This window comes from Falco naumanni, chromosome 12 (assembly GCF_017639655.2).
Source record: "Falco naumanni isolate bFalNau1 chromosome 12, bFalNau1.pat, whole genome shotgun sequence".
In the NCBI taxonomy this organism is placed as follows: domain Eukaryota; kingdom Metazoa; phylum Chordata; class Aves; order Falconiformes; family Falconidae; genus Falco; species Falco naumanni.
This window is the reverse complement of record NC_054065.1, coordinates 18,837,632-18,854,399: the sequence shown is the minus strand read 5'-3', so window position 1 is coordinate 18,854,399 and position 16,768 is coordinate 18,837,632. Positions and strand designations below refer to the sequence as shown.

At 40.2% G+C, this 16,768-nt stretch overlaps 1 protein-coding gene across 1 annotated transcript in view; it reads right to left on the bottom strand.

The window, feature by feature from the left end:
- Positions 1-16,768, bottom strand: part of ABCG5 (ATP binding cassette subfamily G member 5) — an 18,437-nt gene extending 1,669 nt beyond the window's left edge. Inside the window, 13 exon segments of the mRNA XM_040612012.1 lie at positions 808-920; positions 2,493-2,678; positions 6,174-6,312; positions 7,166-7,202; positions 7,204-7,372; positions 7,662-7,875; positions 11,133-11,262; positions 12,399-12,538; positions 13,899-14,031; positions 14,993-15,091; positions 15,307-15,443; positions 15,866-15,987; positions 16,647-16,768. Coding sequence (XP_040467946.1) covers positions 808-920; positions 2,493-2,678; positions 6,174-6,312; positions 7,166-7,202; positions 7,204-7,372; positions 7,662-7,875; positions 11,133-11,262; positions 12,399-12,538; positions 13,899-14,031; positions 14,993-15,091; positions 15,307-15,443; positions 15,866-15,987; positions 16,647-16,768 — 1,741 coding nt within the window.

Here is a 16,768-nt window from a genome sequence, read left to right as displayed (position 1 = left end):
TTACAGTGTTTGTATTTGCTGAGGGCTTCCAAAATTCAAGAAATGAAAACTGTCTGAAGGGCGCATTAAAATTCAGCTGTTTATTACTACCAATGGATTCATGGATTCATTTTCTAAGCCTGCCATCTATGTTCTTGTAGCGAGGAGGGACAAGAGGTAATGGATGAAGAATATATAGCCTTGGAGAGGAGCACAGACACCTGGCTACAAAGCCCAAAACGTCATAGGGTAGGTTCAAAGCTGTGATTTGTACCCCCATTGATGGATGTTAGCTACTGACCCTGCCAACCTGATTGATTTTCATGATTTGCCGATTAACTTGCTCACAACTGCAAAGCACAGCCTGGCAGATCCAAGCTGCTCACTATATGCCACGGTAACGTATTTGAACTGAAGCCTCGCTAGTATTAGGGGAAACAGGTATTACTGTCAGTGCTCACTGCACTTACGTTTGATCTTATATTGTGCGATTCTGTTGATCTTCCATTTGTGTAACCCTGCCCCAATAAGGTCATAACAAGCTGCAAAGTTTACCTTCCAAAATGCCCCCCGAGGGAGGGTAAAAGAACAGGTGAAGATGAAAAACTGATAGAATGGGAAATGGTCAGGGAAAAAAAAAATGAATCAAACTTTAGTCTAGCCTGCTGATACAGCATTACAGTCTTTACTCATTAATAGGCTTTCTTAACAACTCACAAAATTACCTTTATTTTATCAGGATACTTGTATGTAGAAGGAAAATAAGCTTCGACATCTCATGAAAAGTATTTCTGATTAAAGGCTACTTTTCTTTTTTTTAACACTTACCACATGTGAAGTTTAAGCCATAAAATTCATTGACTATAAGAACTTCACTGCTGTATTTTTGAAAGGTGAGATAACTGAGTATTTTAAAAGGTGTCGGCATTTCTTCAATGGTCCTTAAAGAAACAGAGACATTAAACGGCCTTTTGCTACGTTCCAAGAGCCAATTCTACCCCATCTACCCTCATCTTCGGTTGTAGCCTGTTACAGAAACAGTTCTTGGCTGTACCTGTAGCATTTTCAAACCTAAAGTCTATTTTAGTGGTAAATGAGGAGACAACCATGAAGGCTGTCTCTGACTTTGGTTCAGTGTCATAACATTCAGCCCTGACTTGTTTATGGACAGTCACAAATAATTCTGTGAAGTTTTGCACTCTTCACGTTGCAATGGTAAACTGAAAATGACAAGACCCAATATAAACCTTCATTGCAAAAGTGTGTTGCTTCCAAAGGAAGAAAACACCACCCCCTCACTTGTCTTCAAAAACAGAGTACGAAAATTTTGAAATAACATTATTCAACAAGATTAGGTGATTTCTGCACCTAAAATACTGCAAGACTTTAAACAAACAAATGAACAGAAAAAGAACCCCAGCAACCCAAGTCTCAATGCTATTTTTAACATACTTCATTACCTATGAAGATTAATCAAAGAGATTCACAATATTAATTAACACTGTCTCTACTGTAAAATAAGATTAGAAACCACCCTAATGCTTTAAAAAAGTTATTGTTAAGGCATTAGACTACAGTAGTGGGAATAACTGTCTTGTCGCTATAAACATACATCTTTCTGAAATTAGGCAGGGACCAAGTAATTAGATATTAACCTACTTCTATTTGATAAGCAAGTATTAGCTGAGATCTACTTTGAAGGGATAAAACATCATCAGCTTTCTGAAGACTCGTATGCTTGATGCCAGCTATTGTTAGGCTTCCTTCATTTTCACTGGAAAGCTCTCAGGTGAGATATCCTGTTTGCTCAACATCTCACGAAAGCTTCAACAGTAATACACCTATTCTGGTATGTTTCTTGAAAAAACAGTAATTTCAGCATTGACAAATGCAAGGGGAAAACTATTCAAAGTTTGTGCAATTATAATGCAAAAACATTTATTTGCACAGTAACAGAGCAAGTGGATCACAATTTTCCCACATCTTTACTACACTAATTTTTTATTTATGATTTTTATATAGTTCATTCTTGCACAGGTAGAAAAAACATCTAAATAGTTTAATGGCTAAACTGGAGAGTAACACTAGTAAGATAGCTGAGAACAACTTTTTTTTAAACCGTCATTCCCAGTGTTTAATGTCTGATAAGTTCCAGCAGTTAGTAAAAGCTGTAAGAACTTTTTTTTCGTAGGTTCCTTTAACGAGGACAGGAATTCACATCATAATGTAAAAAGTAGAAGAATTCAGCTGAACTGATAGTGGCTGAGTTTTATCTTCAATATATTTGCAAATGTGACAAGTTAATATTTTTGTTGATATCTGAATTTATCAAGTGTCTCATTTGTGTGTGTAATACTAGGCCTAACATGATTAGCTGAAGGATAACATAATGCACTTTCTTTCCATTGCTACCTGTGCATTATTGTGCTTCTGCAATACCGACAGTTCATTAAACTCTTCGTTAGGTAGACATTTTAATATTAACACCACCATTAAATAAAACTTTTCCCTACCTTACTAGTCCGGTTCCCACTATCACACCTGCTGAATTAAGTAGTACCACTCCGCTTTGGACTATATTTGGGTTTTGAACCATGCCAAGTATAGCAAGTGTTAGTAGTTCACCGATTATATGAGACGCTAAGACAACGGCAAAGAAGATTCCAAATCTGGAAGCATCAGGATACAACCCTGCAGTCCTGTACAAAAATGAGCAAAAGAACATTTTCAAAACATTGTTTGGGTACTAAACTTGGAAAGTAACTGTTATTTTTTATTTTATTGATTTTTTGCAATTACAGCTCATTAAGTGAACAGTTTATGCCTTGACCCTTACTGTGTTGTTTGGAGTCTTAACAGAAAGGGCATGCACTTAATATCATGACATGAATGCAGGTAGTTATTAAGGTTTCTCCATTGACATTAAAGAAGGTTATGTAAAGATGTAATTGTAGCAGAAATCTGTTATTTCAAAATAGCCAGCATGGCTCTTACAATCCCTTCAACTAACATCCTCCTCCTTTTAGAGTCTATGCAGTGGGAGTTATTTAAAGTAAGCCACATATTAAGAGTATGTCTTTATGCAGATAATTAACAGATGGAATTTTGCATTTCTGATACTGTGCATGCAAATGTAAAACTGGATCTACTCAGTTAAATGGAAGGCTAATTGAATTTACTACCCATGTAATTCATTCAAATGCAATTTCCTCCATACTCCTGCACTCTTTAATACAACAGTTAATACAACAATTTAATACAAATTGTTCCCAGCTTCTCCACAGCTAACTGAAGGAAAAAAATCCTCCCAATCTGTACTAAAGATTAAAAAGTTAAGACAGGCCAGCAATTGCTTAGCAAACTTAATTCAGCCTTATAGTGTATCCAAGAGGTGACAAAACCTTTTATTACGTGGTGACATATTATTCATTTTCCAAAATACCTCACAGCAAAATTGCTTCATGCTAGGTACAGACTGCATCCTTTGCTTAGCTAACAAGCGGCTATTCAACATTTTATTTGCTTTTTCATTGCTCAGTGCAAGGCCCTATGTCTTTTTTTTTTCTTTTTTTTAATCCACCATGTTTGAACATGGTCTTAAAAGGGAAGTATTATTTTCGCACAGGCTTTCCTGTAGCATTTTTCATAACTCCAAAACAATCTCTATTATAAATAGATGGCTGAACATTGACTCTTCAACTATTAAACATTCAACAAGCTAGCAGGTATTCAATAAGCTTTAATCACAGATTGGTACAGAAGAAACAGCTTTCCATAGTTGTAGTGTAAAGTATCACCTTCTCTGAGGTGCTCTAATACTTTACACAGAGCGATGTAGATACAGTCTAGTAAATCTGGGGTAGGAATAGCAAGAGAAGAAAGCATAAAAGAGAAAAAAAACCTAAACAACTCAGAAGAAAGGATATTGCAGCAATAGAATGGTAGGGTGATATAAACTGTTAGACCATTTCCCAGAGGGATCTTTAGCTAGGAAAACGTGCATAACTGGAGTACGTTTTAGCAAGAGATTGCAAAAGTGGCTGTTTGTTCTGGGTCAGACCTGCCTTGTGTCTGGTCACGTAAGAGTTTGGGTCTGTCTGACCCAAACTGTCTGACCTGCAAACAAATTCTGAGAGAAATAGCTTGTAAGAACACATAACAGATGCTATTAAAGCCTCTCAAAAAGTTAGTCCATCCAGGAAAATTTGGTCCTGTGCAGCTACAATCTTCAACATTTAATAGAGAAACTGCTTGCCCTAAGAGGTCTAAGAGCACTATGAAATTACTCCAACACATCACTGGTGACATCCAAACAACCACAAGATAGCAAAGATACGCAGAAGTTAATATCTGTAGATATTATCCATTAACTGGAACCACACTATTTATTGCTGGTTGTGTTTGAAGCTACCAAAGCACAAGGGCAAAGTCTCTGCCCATGTGAATTTTCTGATCGTTAAGGAGTCAGCATGACCAAGAGTGGCTCTTGATCTTCAGGAGCTCCACAAATGTTCCCTCAGTGAGCCTGCAAAGGTGCTTTCCAAATGGCTGCCCTCTCAGCGACCCGCTTACGAGCAGGCAGAAGTGGAAGGGCTCTGGTGCGTGCAGCACATCCTCTATAAACAATTAGTGAGAGGACGAGTTGATTTCTGCTTGGCTGTGAAAAAGGTCTTCTCCTGGAGCACTGCCGAAGTGGGCAGCACTGACAGCTTGCAGAAATGAAAGCCCAGGTAGCTAAGGGGACAAAGAGAAAGATGACCTTACTTGAACAAAACTGCTACTTTTAATATCAGCACCAATCTAAAAAAAAAAAAAAAAAAAACCAAAAAAAAACCAAAAAACCCCCATGCATGCAAGTCCTCACATCTGGAAGAGCAGAAATCTCCCTCTCAAGAGCTTTTGTCTTTTCATCTAGAACCTGACAGTTACTGAGATCCCATGCAGAAAGAATGAGGTAAATGCTAAGCATATCCCCTCATTACCTATTACAGACCAGGAGGAAGAAGAAAACAGTGATCTTTTCTCCTCAGTTTTTCTAGATGAGAAACCAGCTATTTCAAAATTCTCATGGCAGATTAGCTCCTTGTGCTGAAGTTCTTATTCAGTAGTCCAAGCGATTCGGTGCAGTTTTACTTCATCCGTTTTCAAACTGCCCATGGGCATCTTACTGCAGAGTAAAAGCACTGACATGCACAGCTACAGCATAATAGCTGCTGCAGTTTTTCTCTGTTACAATGACCTGTCCTCTTACCATTTCTCAACAGCAAACCAGAGAACATGCATCCAGGACACAAACCAAGCCTGTGATTTATTGGTACACATTTTACTACAGACTACCATCTGATTGCAACTTCAGTGTTACTATTGACTGTCAAACAAAACCAAAACTTAACTATAGCAGACTACACGCCTCTCCTTTCATAATTAGGAAAACCAAACCAAACCAGAAAAAGACTGAAAGACAGAAATTGGTCTTTATTACTTTGCTATTAGCCTGCATAAGCAGCCATAGACTCTATTTTCAGAATAAGCAAGTGGAAGGTGAAAAATCAATGGAACAGAAATGAAGAAGAGCAGACCTATATGACAGATAAGGCAATGAACAGATGAAACATTTAATCACCCCAATCTGAGGTACTACTTCACAATGATACAAGGAGATTAATGTACTGCGGGGGAAAAAAGCAAGCTTTACTATCAAACCCTTTCTCCCACTTTCACAAATCCACTTTAATGCCTTTCTCTGGAGAGTGGAAGAGAGGATGCAGATCCCATCACTTCCACATGCTGTAGCTAAACCCCAAATGTCCCGGGAAATATGAAGCTTTGGTACTGTCACATACCTACTGCTGTCTTCCTCGCTTTCTTTTTTCTCTTTTTTTTCCTGTCTTTCTAAATGTCATGTAAAATAACACCTCCTGGTTTTGGTGTGACATAAAAATGATAAATGTTCCAGGCCCATTAAAACTTCCCAAGCTACCTAGAGGACTGGTAATGTGCTTACTCTGAAGGTGTTTTAACACTGCCTGGAAAAGATGGACTAAAAGAAGGACTAAAAATTTCCTTATGCTCTCTCTGTAATCACTCTGAGAGACAATAGCAGAAAGCCATGCCAGCGGGCCTGTTGCTGACATGGGAATTGCAGCTGCTAAGAAAAAGAAACTAACAATCCAATAGATGGTACAAGTGCTTACCAGTATATAAAAGTGCTGAAAATTGCCACGCTGATGACACTGAAGGGCAGGAAATGTACTATGTAAGCCAAAAGCATTTGCCACTTCTTATACAAGCCATCTTTACTTTCTTGGTCGCTGATAGCACGTAAAGGTGGGACTGGATTAAAAGTATAAGAAAGAAATTAAATCACTATTGAATAAAAAGGACCAAGACTTGTTGCTAGCAAAAATGACCCGAAGCACACAGACAACCTTGAGAATATATCAGAAACACTGTCTAAACCAGTCTGATCACTTTTCCCCCCCACTATAAATGCAAAACATGCTCCCTGCAGGTTGCAGAAGTTGGTAAATTTAACGAAAGAGGCCTATTAAACACATGAAAAACCTGCCATCACTGGATAATTTCTTGAAGTGCTCTGATCTCAAGGTGATGACAGCAGTGTATGTTCCCTGCATGAGCAGAACAGTTTTTAGGGCTGTAAATAGAAACTACTGTTTGTCTTTGTATGGCAGGTTTAAGAGAAATACCCTCTAAGAAAAATGTAATCACCACATAGTACTCTTAAATCTAATCATGCTTCATTGATGTCAAAGCTGGTTTGTAGTTCTGTCCTTCACATGTCTTTGGTTTTGATCTCAAATTGTTAACTACAGACCTAGACTTTCTCCTGCCTTTATAATGCTACATGCAGGCAAGTTAAGGGCTCTTGCACAGCTGAAAATGAAGCCTCTGTACACAGGCCAGCTGTAAAATGGAGAGGCAGGGATCAGGGCTCATTCCTTAAGTGGAGTAAACCTGGAGCCCCTCCGATGTGCTAATCTTTTTCTGTGGTGTGACGCTTCCTGCTGCTTTGCCTTTGAATTTCATGCTTCTCTATCAAGTGTGACATTACTTAGAACTGTTAAGATCCTTTAAATTACTATCTCCAATAAATTCTTTTTCCTATTTATAAAACAGGGCCAGCAATATCTGCTGCTGCTGCACATAATACAGGACAGAAACTCACAAAGGGCAACACCATTGAGCATCCCTGTGTAGGGGGGGGGCACTCACGCACTGGTAGACAAGCCCCACACGGTCCTGCACAGCTCCTTTCACCAGGTCATTCTTTAGTCTCAGAAGGAAAAATGCTACAAACAAGCCAAATAACAGATTCTGGAGGAGACGCATGATGATGCCTATCTTATCTCTGGAGAAGTTCCTTGTTGTCCTCCTGATAATGAAACAAAACAATAACAGTGTACTTGTTAGCTATGACTGACCTACATGTTGGGAGGGTATTTAGCTTTGAACAAATCTTACACACACAGTGTCCACAGAAAGGTACAATATTAAAAAAGACAGACACAAGTACAGTGGTAGACTAAAATAACCAAGAAAGTGCATTTGGGGGGGGGGGGTGGGGTGGGGGCGGGTTGAGGGGTGAAGCCAAAGGATTAGTGGATAAGAAAAACAATTTTTCTTTAAAAAAAAAAGGGGGGGGGGGGGGGGAAAAGGCTTACCGTAAAAGAATCCATAATTTGTAAGAGGCACTGGGTGAATCTCTGTTTTTGAATGGTATTGGTGGCAGCTCTTTCATATGCTTTGTTCTTTCAATGGCTGACAGTACTTTGCTAAAGATCTCTGAGTTTTTGTAGGCTGATACAATTATCTGAACCCTACTGTATGTTTCAAGTTCACGTTCCTTGCTTCGGGTGTCCACAGATGTCAGATCCACTGTAAATTTACAAACTGTTTACTACATATACACATCACTTTCTCTTCACATCTCTTCCCCCCCTTGCAACTAACACTTCCTCGTCTCTATCCCAAAATCTTCTATCCCAAAAAAGCACCATTAAAAGTATTCAAGGTGTCTTTTACTCCTCCTTTCCGTTAGAAGCAGCATGAATGAGTAACTGTGCAGCCACAACAAATCTCTTACGTTTTGTGGCCTCTGTAGGACCCTGAAATTCGAGTCCTTTATGTGGAAACACAAGGAGTGAGCAGCGTGCTGGTCAGACCTTTAGCGTTCTCCGTGCACAGCAGAGCGCTGTGTAGGTGAAGCAGTACTGCTGCCGAGAGCAAGGCACAGCACCAGCTGAGGGTGGACATTGATGAGGATGAAGAGAAGTATTTCTCATTCTCATGTATTTCTCAGGTTTTCAGGCAAATGCTCAGACACGGCTCCCCTGTTCCCCTGTCCTCTGCCTGCTCCTCCATAACCACGGAGCTTTATTTTTTAGTTAGTCTGAGGTCATGCTGCAGAGACACTGCTCTTCTCTACTTGAGCCGTTACAGCATTGTTGCACTGGGTTTCATCCACCTCCTTCTCAGACACACTTCTCCTTTAATGTGAAGTCAGAGGGTGTTCAGCAGGCCAAATTCCCCTTGCAGGCTCAGCCCCAGCTGAAGAAAATACTACTTACTGCCATGGAACTTATGAAAGGTAAATACTTCACAGACTTAATGTTCCTTTCTAATGAATGTACCTATACCTATCCCCGACACCAGCAATTCTTTTATTGGCAGATGGGAACTTTGTGTGTGCTATTGGCCCAAGTCATGTGGATTCAGCGATAGTGCTAAAATGCATTAGAAATTTCCCTTTTCCCTGATAGCAATGAATTATCTAACATTTCAAAAACTAGACTGTCATTCTCAGGAATAGCTGTATTCCAGATTTTTTAATTACTCTTCTACATCTGATGTCTATCCTGGTTTCAGCTGGGATAGAGTTAATTTTCTTCTCAGTATCTGGTATGATGCTGTGCTTTGGACTTAGGATGAGAATAACGTTGACAACACACTGAAGTTTTTAGTTCTTGCTGGGTGGTGTTTATACCAAGTCAAGGACTCTGCAGCTTTTCCTGCCCTGCCAGCAAGAAGGCTGGAGGGGCAGGGGAAACTGGGAGGGGACACAGCCAGGACAGCTGACCCGAACTGGGCAAAGGGATATTCCATACCACAGAGCATCATGCTCAGTATATAAACTGGGGGGAACTGGCTGGGGGCTGCCGATCGCTGCTTGGGGACTGACCGGTCATCGGTCAGTGGGTGATGGGCGATTGTCTTGTGCATCACTTATTTTCTTTTCCTTTTGGATTTTATTCCTCTCTCCCTCTCCTTTTCATTACAGTTGTTATTATTATTTTATTTCAATTATTAAATTGTACTTAGCCCATGAGCTTTACCTTTTCCCTGAATCTCCTTGCCATCCCGGGGCGGGGGGGTGTGTCTCTGTGTGTGTCTCCAGTGACTAAACGGCTATGTGATAATTACTTGCCAGCTGAGGTTAAACCGCAACATCTTCGTCACGTATTTATTCCTAAGGTTTCTGTCATCCTTCAATTTCAGTCTTACAGTGTTATGTTCAACTTCAAAATACAATTTGAACAAGAAAAAAGGAGGCCTTGTCCAAGAAGACTCTCGATTTGTCCTTAAAACCTGAATTACACTTATGAATACTTCCCTGGTGTTCTGAGAGCTCAAATTCAGCAGATTTTTCTTTAATAGTAAACATATCCAAAATGAAGTCTTCATATAAATATGTATATCTGAAATGCAGACATGCTGCTTAAAACTTGGCCACTGTGATTTGCTAGAAGCCAAACAGGAAATAAATGACAACCAGGTGTGTTTGAAAAAAAATAACAACACCAACTAGTCACTAGACCAAGCAGCTATTGCCTACCATGCATTAGTACTTTTTTTAATAAACAGAACATGTGACATTTCAATAATATAGTCCACACTCAATACATAGGATCTATTTTCCTCTGCTGTTGGTGTAAATTATATCAGAATCTGTCCTTCATTCACATCATTAAATCATACAAAAAATATAAACTACCAATTTTCCAAAGACTAAATATTCTGATGATTCTTTGCTCTAAACTGTATTTTTTCCTTTTCTTGTCACATTCAAAGGTTGACATTTGAAGAATGCAGTACTCTCTTTACCAAGCTTTTTTAAAAGTGGGTCTAAATCTCAAATTATCTACGCTATTCAAGACTATTCAAATTCATGAAGGCAAAATTATCCTCACTGTCACAGCAGTATTTTCAGCTTCATCCCATTCCGGCTTCATGTCAACAACCATCCTCTCTTCTCTCTGAGTTTAGGATGCCATCTAGACAATAGGAAAACGCTGCCTCCTCTGAATGCAGCTTTTCGGATTGGTCAAACTCCCTGGTTAACGCTCAGCTAGTATCGTCAGCAGTCAGTGTACATACTAGATTTTAAAAAAATATGTACATGTATGTATATGTGTACACGTACATGCACACATACAAACACGTACACACTCTCTTCAAATGTGTATCTGCATGGATCAGGTACACGGATGCCCTGCAGCAAAACCAAACTCCATTTCCAAATCTCATGCTCACGCTTTTTTTACATCCTGAGTTGGTAAAACAGTACTCCAGCTTTTGCCAACAGCTTGTTGTCGTTGTCTCCTGAAGCACTGGTATGTTCTGCTCCAGTAGCTCATCCTGGTGAGTACTCCCTAAACTTTCAGAAACCTCAAACTCAGAATCTCTGGAAGTTGATGCCTCAAGTCATCCCATATTTATTCTACCTCCTTCCCTCCAGGCAGCAGCTGTTTTCAGTTGCTTAGCACCACAGTCCTAAGGGCATGGGACTTTCTGCAGTTTGGAGATCAAACTGATTTTCCAGCATCCAGGGGACACCCACAGGGAGATGCTATCAGCAATCCACAGGTTTCACTAAGCTGGGATTCCGTTTTTAATTTGTAGTTTACTCCTTTCTGCTGTGTTTCAGACCTACTGCAAACTTTTGCTGTTTCGTGGAGTCAGTGGAGGTTACATAAGCCCAGTCCTCTCTCTTCGCTGACCTGAGAATAGTTACAAACTTGGGGAATAATTCAAACACATGTTTATCTCTGGGAAAACTTTGATCTGGGGAAGAAAACAACATTTTTGCCTAAAAGAAACACATATTTTAATCAAAACAACTTAGACAAACTTACCATAGAAGTCAAAAGGATTTGATTGTTCAGGGCAAGAATAGCCACAGTCACCAAAAAACGTGATCATTTCCATTGGGTTCCCACAGAAAACCATTTCTCCAAAGCTCATGATGGCTATTTTGTCAAATAACTGTGGGAGGCAAAGTTAATATATTAGCAATGTGTACTGAGAAGTGCATTAATTCTTGAGTACAGCTACTGTCTTGGTAATAAAAATGCTTTGACAGGATGTGTTTTGACAGCTTCAAACTTCCTCAGTATATTTCTCTCAAAGTAAGTTTGTCCTTTCTTTCACTTCTCTCAGTGGTTATGCAAGATGACACATCTTTAAGCACTTAAAACTGGTGGTTCTCAAAACTGTCAGTGACAGCAGCATACAGAGGTAATTCACAAACAAAAAGGGGAGCTGTGGCCTCTTGACGTCACTTCTAATGCACCTTCCCTTACTGACTGCCCTCCTTTGGTGCTTAATAGCCCCAGTCCATAAAGTCCCCAAATTGTTGGGAAGATTAACCCAAAGTGCTTAAGGACTTTAACAGCACTGCTCTTTGGGTGAACATGTGCCAGGGCAGGGTTCACGCCAGCTGTGATCAATCCATATCCCCAAGGCACCAAGACTGCTTTCAGTCCAGAAGAGCACAGTCACTCGCCTCTGGCTTCATGACCACTTAGACTCAATTCAGTCTGCCACTGAAGATGTGCCTTGCAGTCACGTGGTGGGTGGTGGATGTGTCAGAAGAGCAAAGTGTGAAACACTGATGGGAAGGCACAAATGCTTTCCCTAGCACAAGCCCTCCAAGGCAGGCCTGCCTCACCACGTGACCAAGGTATACTCACATCACTTGACACAAAAAAGAAAAAAAGATGATTTTTTTTTTCCTTTCCATCCTAAATCATGGCTTTATCTGTCTCAAATGGCAAGTGTTAGTGAAATATAAATATGTAAAGATAAATAAAGTGCTCGTATTTACAGTGCCTGCGCACATGGGAGATTTACACATCTTCTCCCAGTGCTTCTGAATTAGGAAGCTGCATAACGCAAACATTAGGCACACAGGCAGTGTACGTACTATTTTCACAGGACAGTATGTGTCCCAAAGTGTCCTGTGACTGGCAGAAGGCCAGAGCTATGAAGTTCAAGACAAGCCTCTATATATGCAGGGTGGAAGGAAGGGAGCCTTTGAAGGCAACTATACTGGATCTTGCACTTTTATCCTACTAGAAAGCCTGGGAAAGAAAATCAAATAGTGATTAGACATCATTCACCCTGAAGAGTTCTGAGCGAGGCTGATGAATTGTAATAATCACAATCCTGTCTCTGTGTGCAAGCTCTGAGAGAAGCGAGACAATCTGGTTTGCAGTCAGGCAGTCCAGCCCTGTCGTTGGTTCATCTAGTAACATGACCTCTGTGAAATGACAAGGAATAACATTAAAACGCAGGTAATGGGGGAGCAAATGTTATAGATTCTGCCTTTCCAGCTAATTTGGCAAATAGTATAGAAATTACTTTACATTTGAAGTTCCACATGTAAAGCAGAACATGCATTGATATTGCCATGATGTGATCTTTCAGGTTTAGTTACCTTTAGTGGTTCAGTTTCAATGACTAGAATAAGAACATAAAACACAACTGCAAGATCAGAGCATAATCATTTTTTTCTAAGTTCAGGTGAAATCTGAAAATTACCAAAATACATTTCATGTATATATCTGCTTCTAAGAACAATAATGATAATTACAAATGTAAATATAACTGACATAATTAGCTAGAAGTTGTAACTTGAATTAAATCTATATGTACTCACAGAATTTGTTATGAACAACTAAGTCTTGTTAAAATACAGCATATGTAATTCCACAGATTTGTGTGTGTGTACACTACATTTTCTTCATTATTTTATTGCACATGGAAGGGTAAAAGTTAGTAAAATCCATTATTTTTACATAGATAAGACACAGCATGGAAGAGGGCAGTTAAACCTTAACCAGGACCAAGGGGGCGGAAAACTTTCTCTATAGGTTTATCTACACAGAATTACTACAGTGTTTACTATAGAGTTTAGTGAACTTAATGAGCAATAGCTACACCCAATGAACTCTCCAGGAGTCATAGTAGCAGTGATACACTTCACTTATTTAAATGCTCCTTCCTGCCTGGTAACCAGGTCTAGCACATCTGCACTACCATGAGGACTCCAGAATCCAACAAATGCATGCCATACATTCACTCCATACGATTCTGGCACCTTGAAGAAACTATCTCAAAACTGACAGAATTTAAGTGCTGTTTCCCATGGCTAATTGTTCTAGTTAGTCTGCTTTGGTTTACCAAAATTCTGTGGAATATTTTTGGCTCTAGAAGGTACGTGGCGCTCACACATACATGGCTAAATGACAGCTACTTCACTACAAGGCTCAATGGTTTATATGAATGGCTCTAACACACTCAAAAAATACGAACAGGCCACAATCAACATTTCATACACAGGAAGGGCAAGCCCACAAAGATTTAAAATGGATAAATGCAAGTCTAAACCTATGTTCACTCCCTGAGATTTTAAAATTGTCTACTTTCTGAGATCAAGTAGTAGATTAGTGGCAATCCTGAGTTACTGTTAGTGCTTTTCTGTCATTACTAGACTAGCTTTTGCTGAATTACAGAATATAAATGTTTTTGTATTTTAAAGTGGTTTATGGAGGCCCATGGTAGGAGCACAAAGTGACATTGCTTAGTTTTATTTTGAAAATCCATGCAGTGGTACTTACTGGGATTTTGTAATAGCTGGGCTGCAATTGAAACACGACGCCTCTCACCCCCAGATATTCCTACAAAATTACGACTTCCAATGACTTTGTCAGCAATGTGGCTGAGACTCAGCTCAGCCATAACCGCATCTACCTAAAAAATAATTACAATTTAGAAAGACTAAACACAGTCCATTTCAGACATCTGTGTGCAAAATGAAAAAATGAAAGAAAAAAAGACATAATTTTAAGCTATGGCTTTTCCAATATGCCACTTGCATCCACTGGAAGCTATCTGGCCTTATTTCTATTTTATTATTTTTAATATATTATAATTACTATTATGTATTATAATTACTACTTTTAAATTTTTATTTTCATGTATTCTGAAATGAGTAGACTTTCAGCTTCAGTTGACGTTAAGAGATGAACAGTTCAGAGGTGGGACTAGAAGTTAAGGTATGAAGCATAATGTACTGGTCTGGCTTCCAAAATAAAGAAGCAGAAACGTACATCAATTCTGCAGAATTATAAAATACTGAGTGGAAGACAGGTGAGGAGAGAAGACAGAGAGCAAGAGCCTTAGGTCAGGAATATCCAATCTTTACTCTCAACAGAGGGCAAAACCAGATCTGAAACACACCTATTTTATCAAGAAAGTAGCTTGGTAGGGTACTTATTAGACCAGTATTTTTTGGAGCTGTTCTGGTTACTGAGAGATGTCCTATAGGAGACAGTGTCAAAGTCATTTCTGCTGTCCAAGAAACTTGCCAGCAGACATGGCCCCAAACACCCCAGAGAACTGGGTTTCCCAGCTGGCGAAGGGGAACTGATATCAAGGAGTACCAAGGGCAGCATCTCCTGCAGGAGTAACTGCTGCAGCTTTGGGTGGGAGGGTTTTGTCCCTGGGGCATCAGCACAAGCCCCTTGAAGAGGCGGGGCACATCAGAGACCTTGTGTCCTACTCCTCAGCAGGAAGATTTCTCCCCATCTGCAGAATGAGGATTACAAAACCTTATAAAAGTAAAACACAACCAGGGATGGAAAGTGCTGCTGGTGAAAGCATTACATGACATCATGTCTGCCTTTCTGGTGGAAGATGATAAAATACAGACCTTCTTGTTGATTAAGTTGTTGGAGCATTTCTGAAGAGTTAGTAAAGCGGTGTACGTCAGAGACTCTTGTATGGTGAGGAAGCTTAACAAAGTGTCACTCTGAAAAAAACAGTGACAAGGAAGGAGTTAGCCCTGTAGTAATTAAGATCTTGCTCACACAACTTCCATACATTCATTCATAGGATTTATTAACTGCTTCGTACCAATTTTATTAGTAAAATCATAGTCAGATTACATTACCCCATTACACTAGCAACTTTACTTTCTTTACATGAGAGGAAGCACAGTACACAAAAATAAGTGTAGAGACCAACCTGGGGCACATAAGAGAAGCAGTCTCTAAACTGTTCCTTCTTCAGCTGGCGTCCGTTCACATACACTTCACCAAAGAAGTTGTCTTTATGTCCCAGTCTTCCGGATATTGCATCCAGAAGTGTGGTTTTCCCAGATCCTTTCAAACAAAATAAGTTAATCATGTGATGAGATGAGTTCTAGGATTTCAAGAGTAGTACCCTCACTTTGATGGAGACATATGAAAAGAAGAAAGTATTATTTTTCTTAGTAACAATAGGTCCTGAAAATGCAGTTAAGGGGAATTAAATGGGAAACTTAGAATGTGCGTAAATAAGCATTTAATTCATACAAATTCACACTTCATACTGAAACATTTTGGTTTAGAAGCAACCTTATCTTTTATTGAAGTTGTAATTGTTAGTTAGATGACAGAAGATTGAACTCTGAAAACCAAGCAAAGGTTAAAATCAGCTGCAATTTCATTATTTAAAACACATACCTCAGTCACATTCATACCACTGTGGAAGTCACTGGTATTAACTCTGATCTTATGTCTTTTAAAGTATTGGAATAACTTACCAGAATTTCCTAAAATCCCCATAATCTGGCCACTCTCTATGTGAAATGAAACATCCTTAAGTATTTGCCGGGTCCATTTTTTATGATACAAAGAAAAGTTCCACCATGGGCCAACACGCTCTCTTGGAAAACAAACATCAAAAAAGATTAAATAGAGAAGACTTAAAACTTTTGTATAGAGCAAGCGAATGGTTTGTAGCGACTTGCATCATGTGGGATGAGAGCCTGCAAAGATTTTAAAATATGGGGCGGGGGGGAAATCAATCAGTCTTCCCCCCCTCATGCCCCTCAGGCTTTAGCATTATCTGGAAAATAAAATGAATTCTGAATGGATTTTTCAGAATGACTGCCACGAGGCTTTTGGACTACAACCAAAAGTGGAAACAAAAGGACCTTTGCTCGTTGTCGACGTTTGCCAGCCATTAACCCCCCTGACCATTTCCTTAGGGCCTCCCATCGCCCTTCTGGCAGCAGCAAGCGAGGCGGTGGGAAAGGGCACAATCTTTGGGAATCTCCCCTAAAGCATTTCCTTCAGAGACGTGTGAAGAACCGTTGGACCCTCTGGGGACCAGACTGGCCCCGACCCCCTCAAGCCGTGTACCCTACCCCTGCGGTGGGCAGCCCAGCACCATGAGGCGGGTGGCTTGGCAATGTCCCTCCTGCTTTCCTGGGCTGAAGCCAACCCACAGCCCACCGGCCCCGGCCCCTCTGCCCTCGGTCCCTGGGCTCAGAGCAGCTCCTGCCAGGCAGGGGCTCACCGCGCCGCCCTCCCCAGCCCTACCTGATGGTGTAGGAGACACCCCGGACACTGATGCTGTCGGGGGGCTGCGCCGCGGCCCTCGCCTGGCCTGCCTGCCCACCGCCGCCGCTGCCCTCCGGGGTGGCAGACACTCTGCCCGCCAT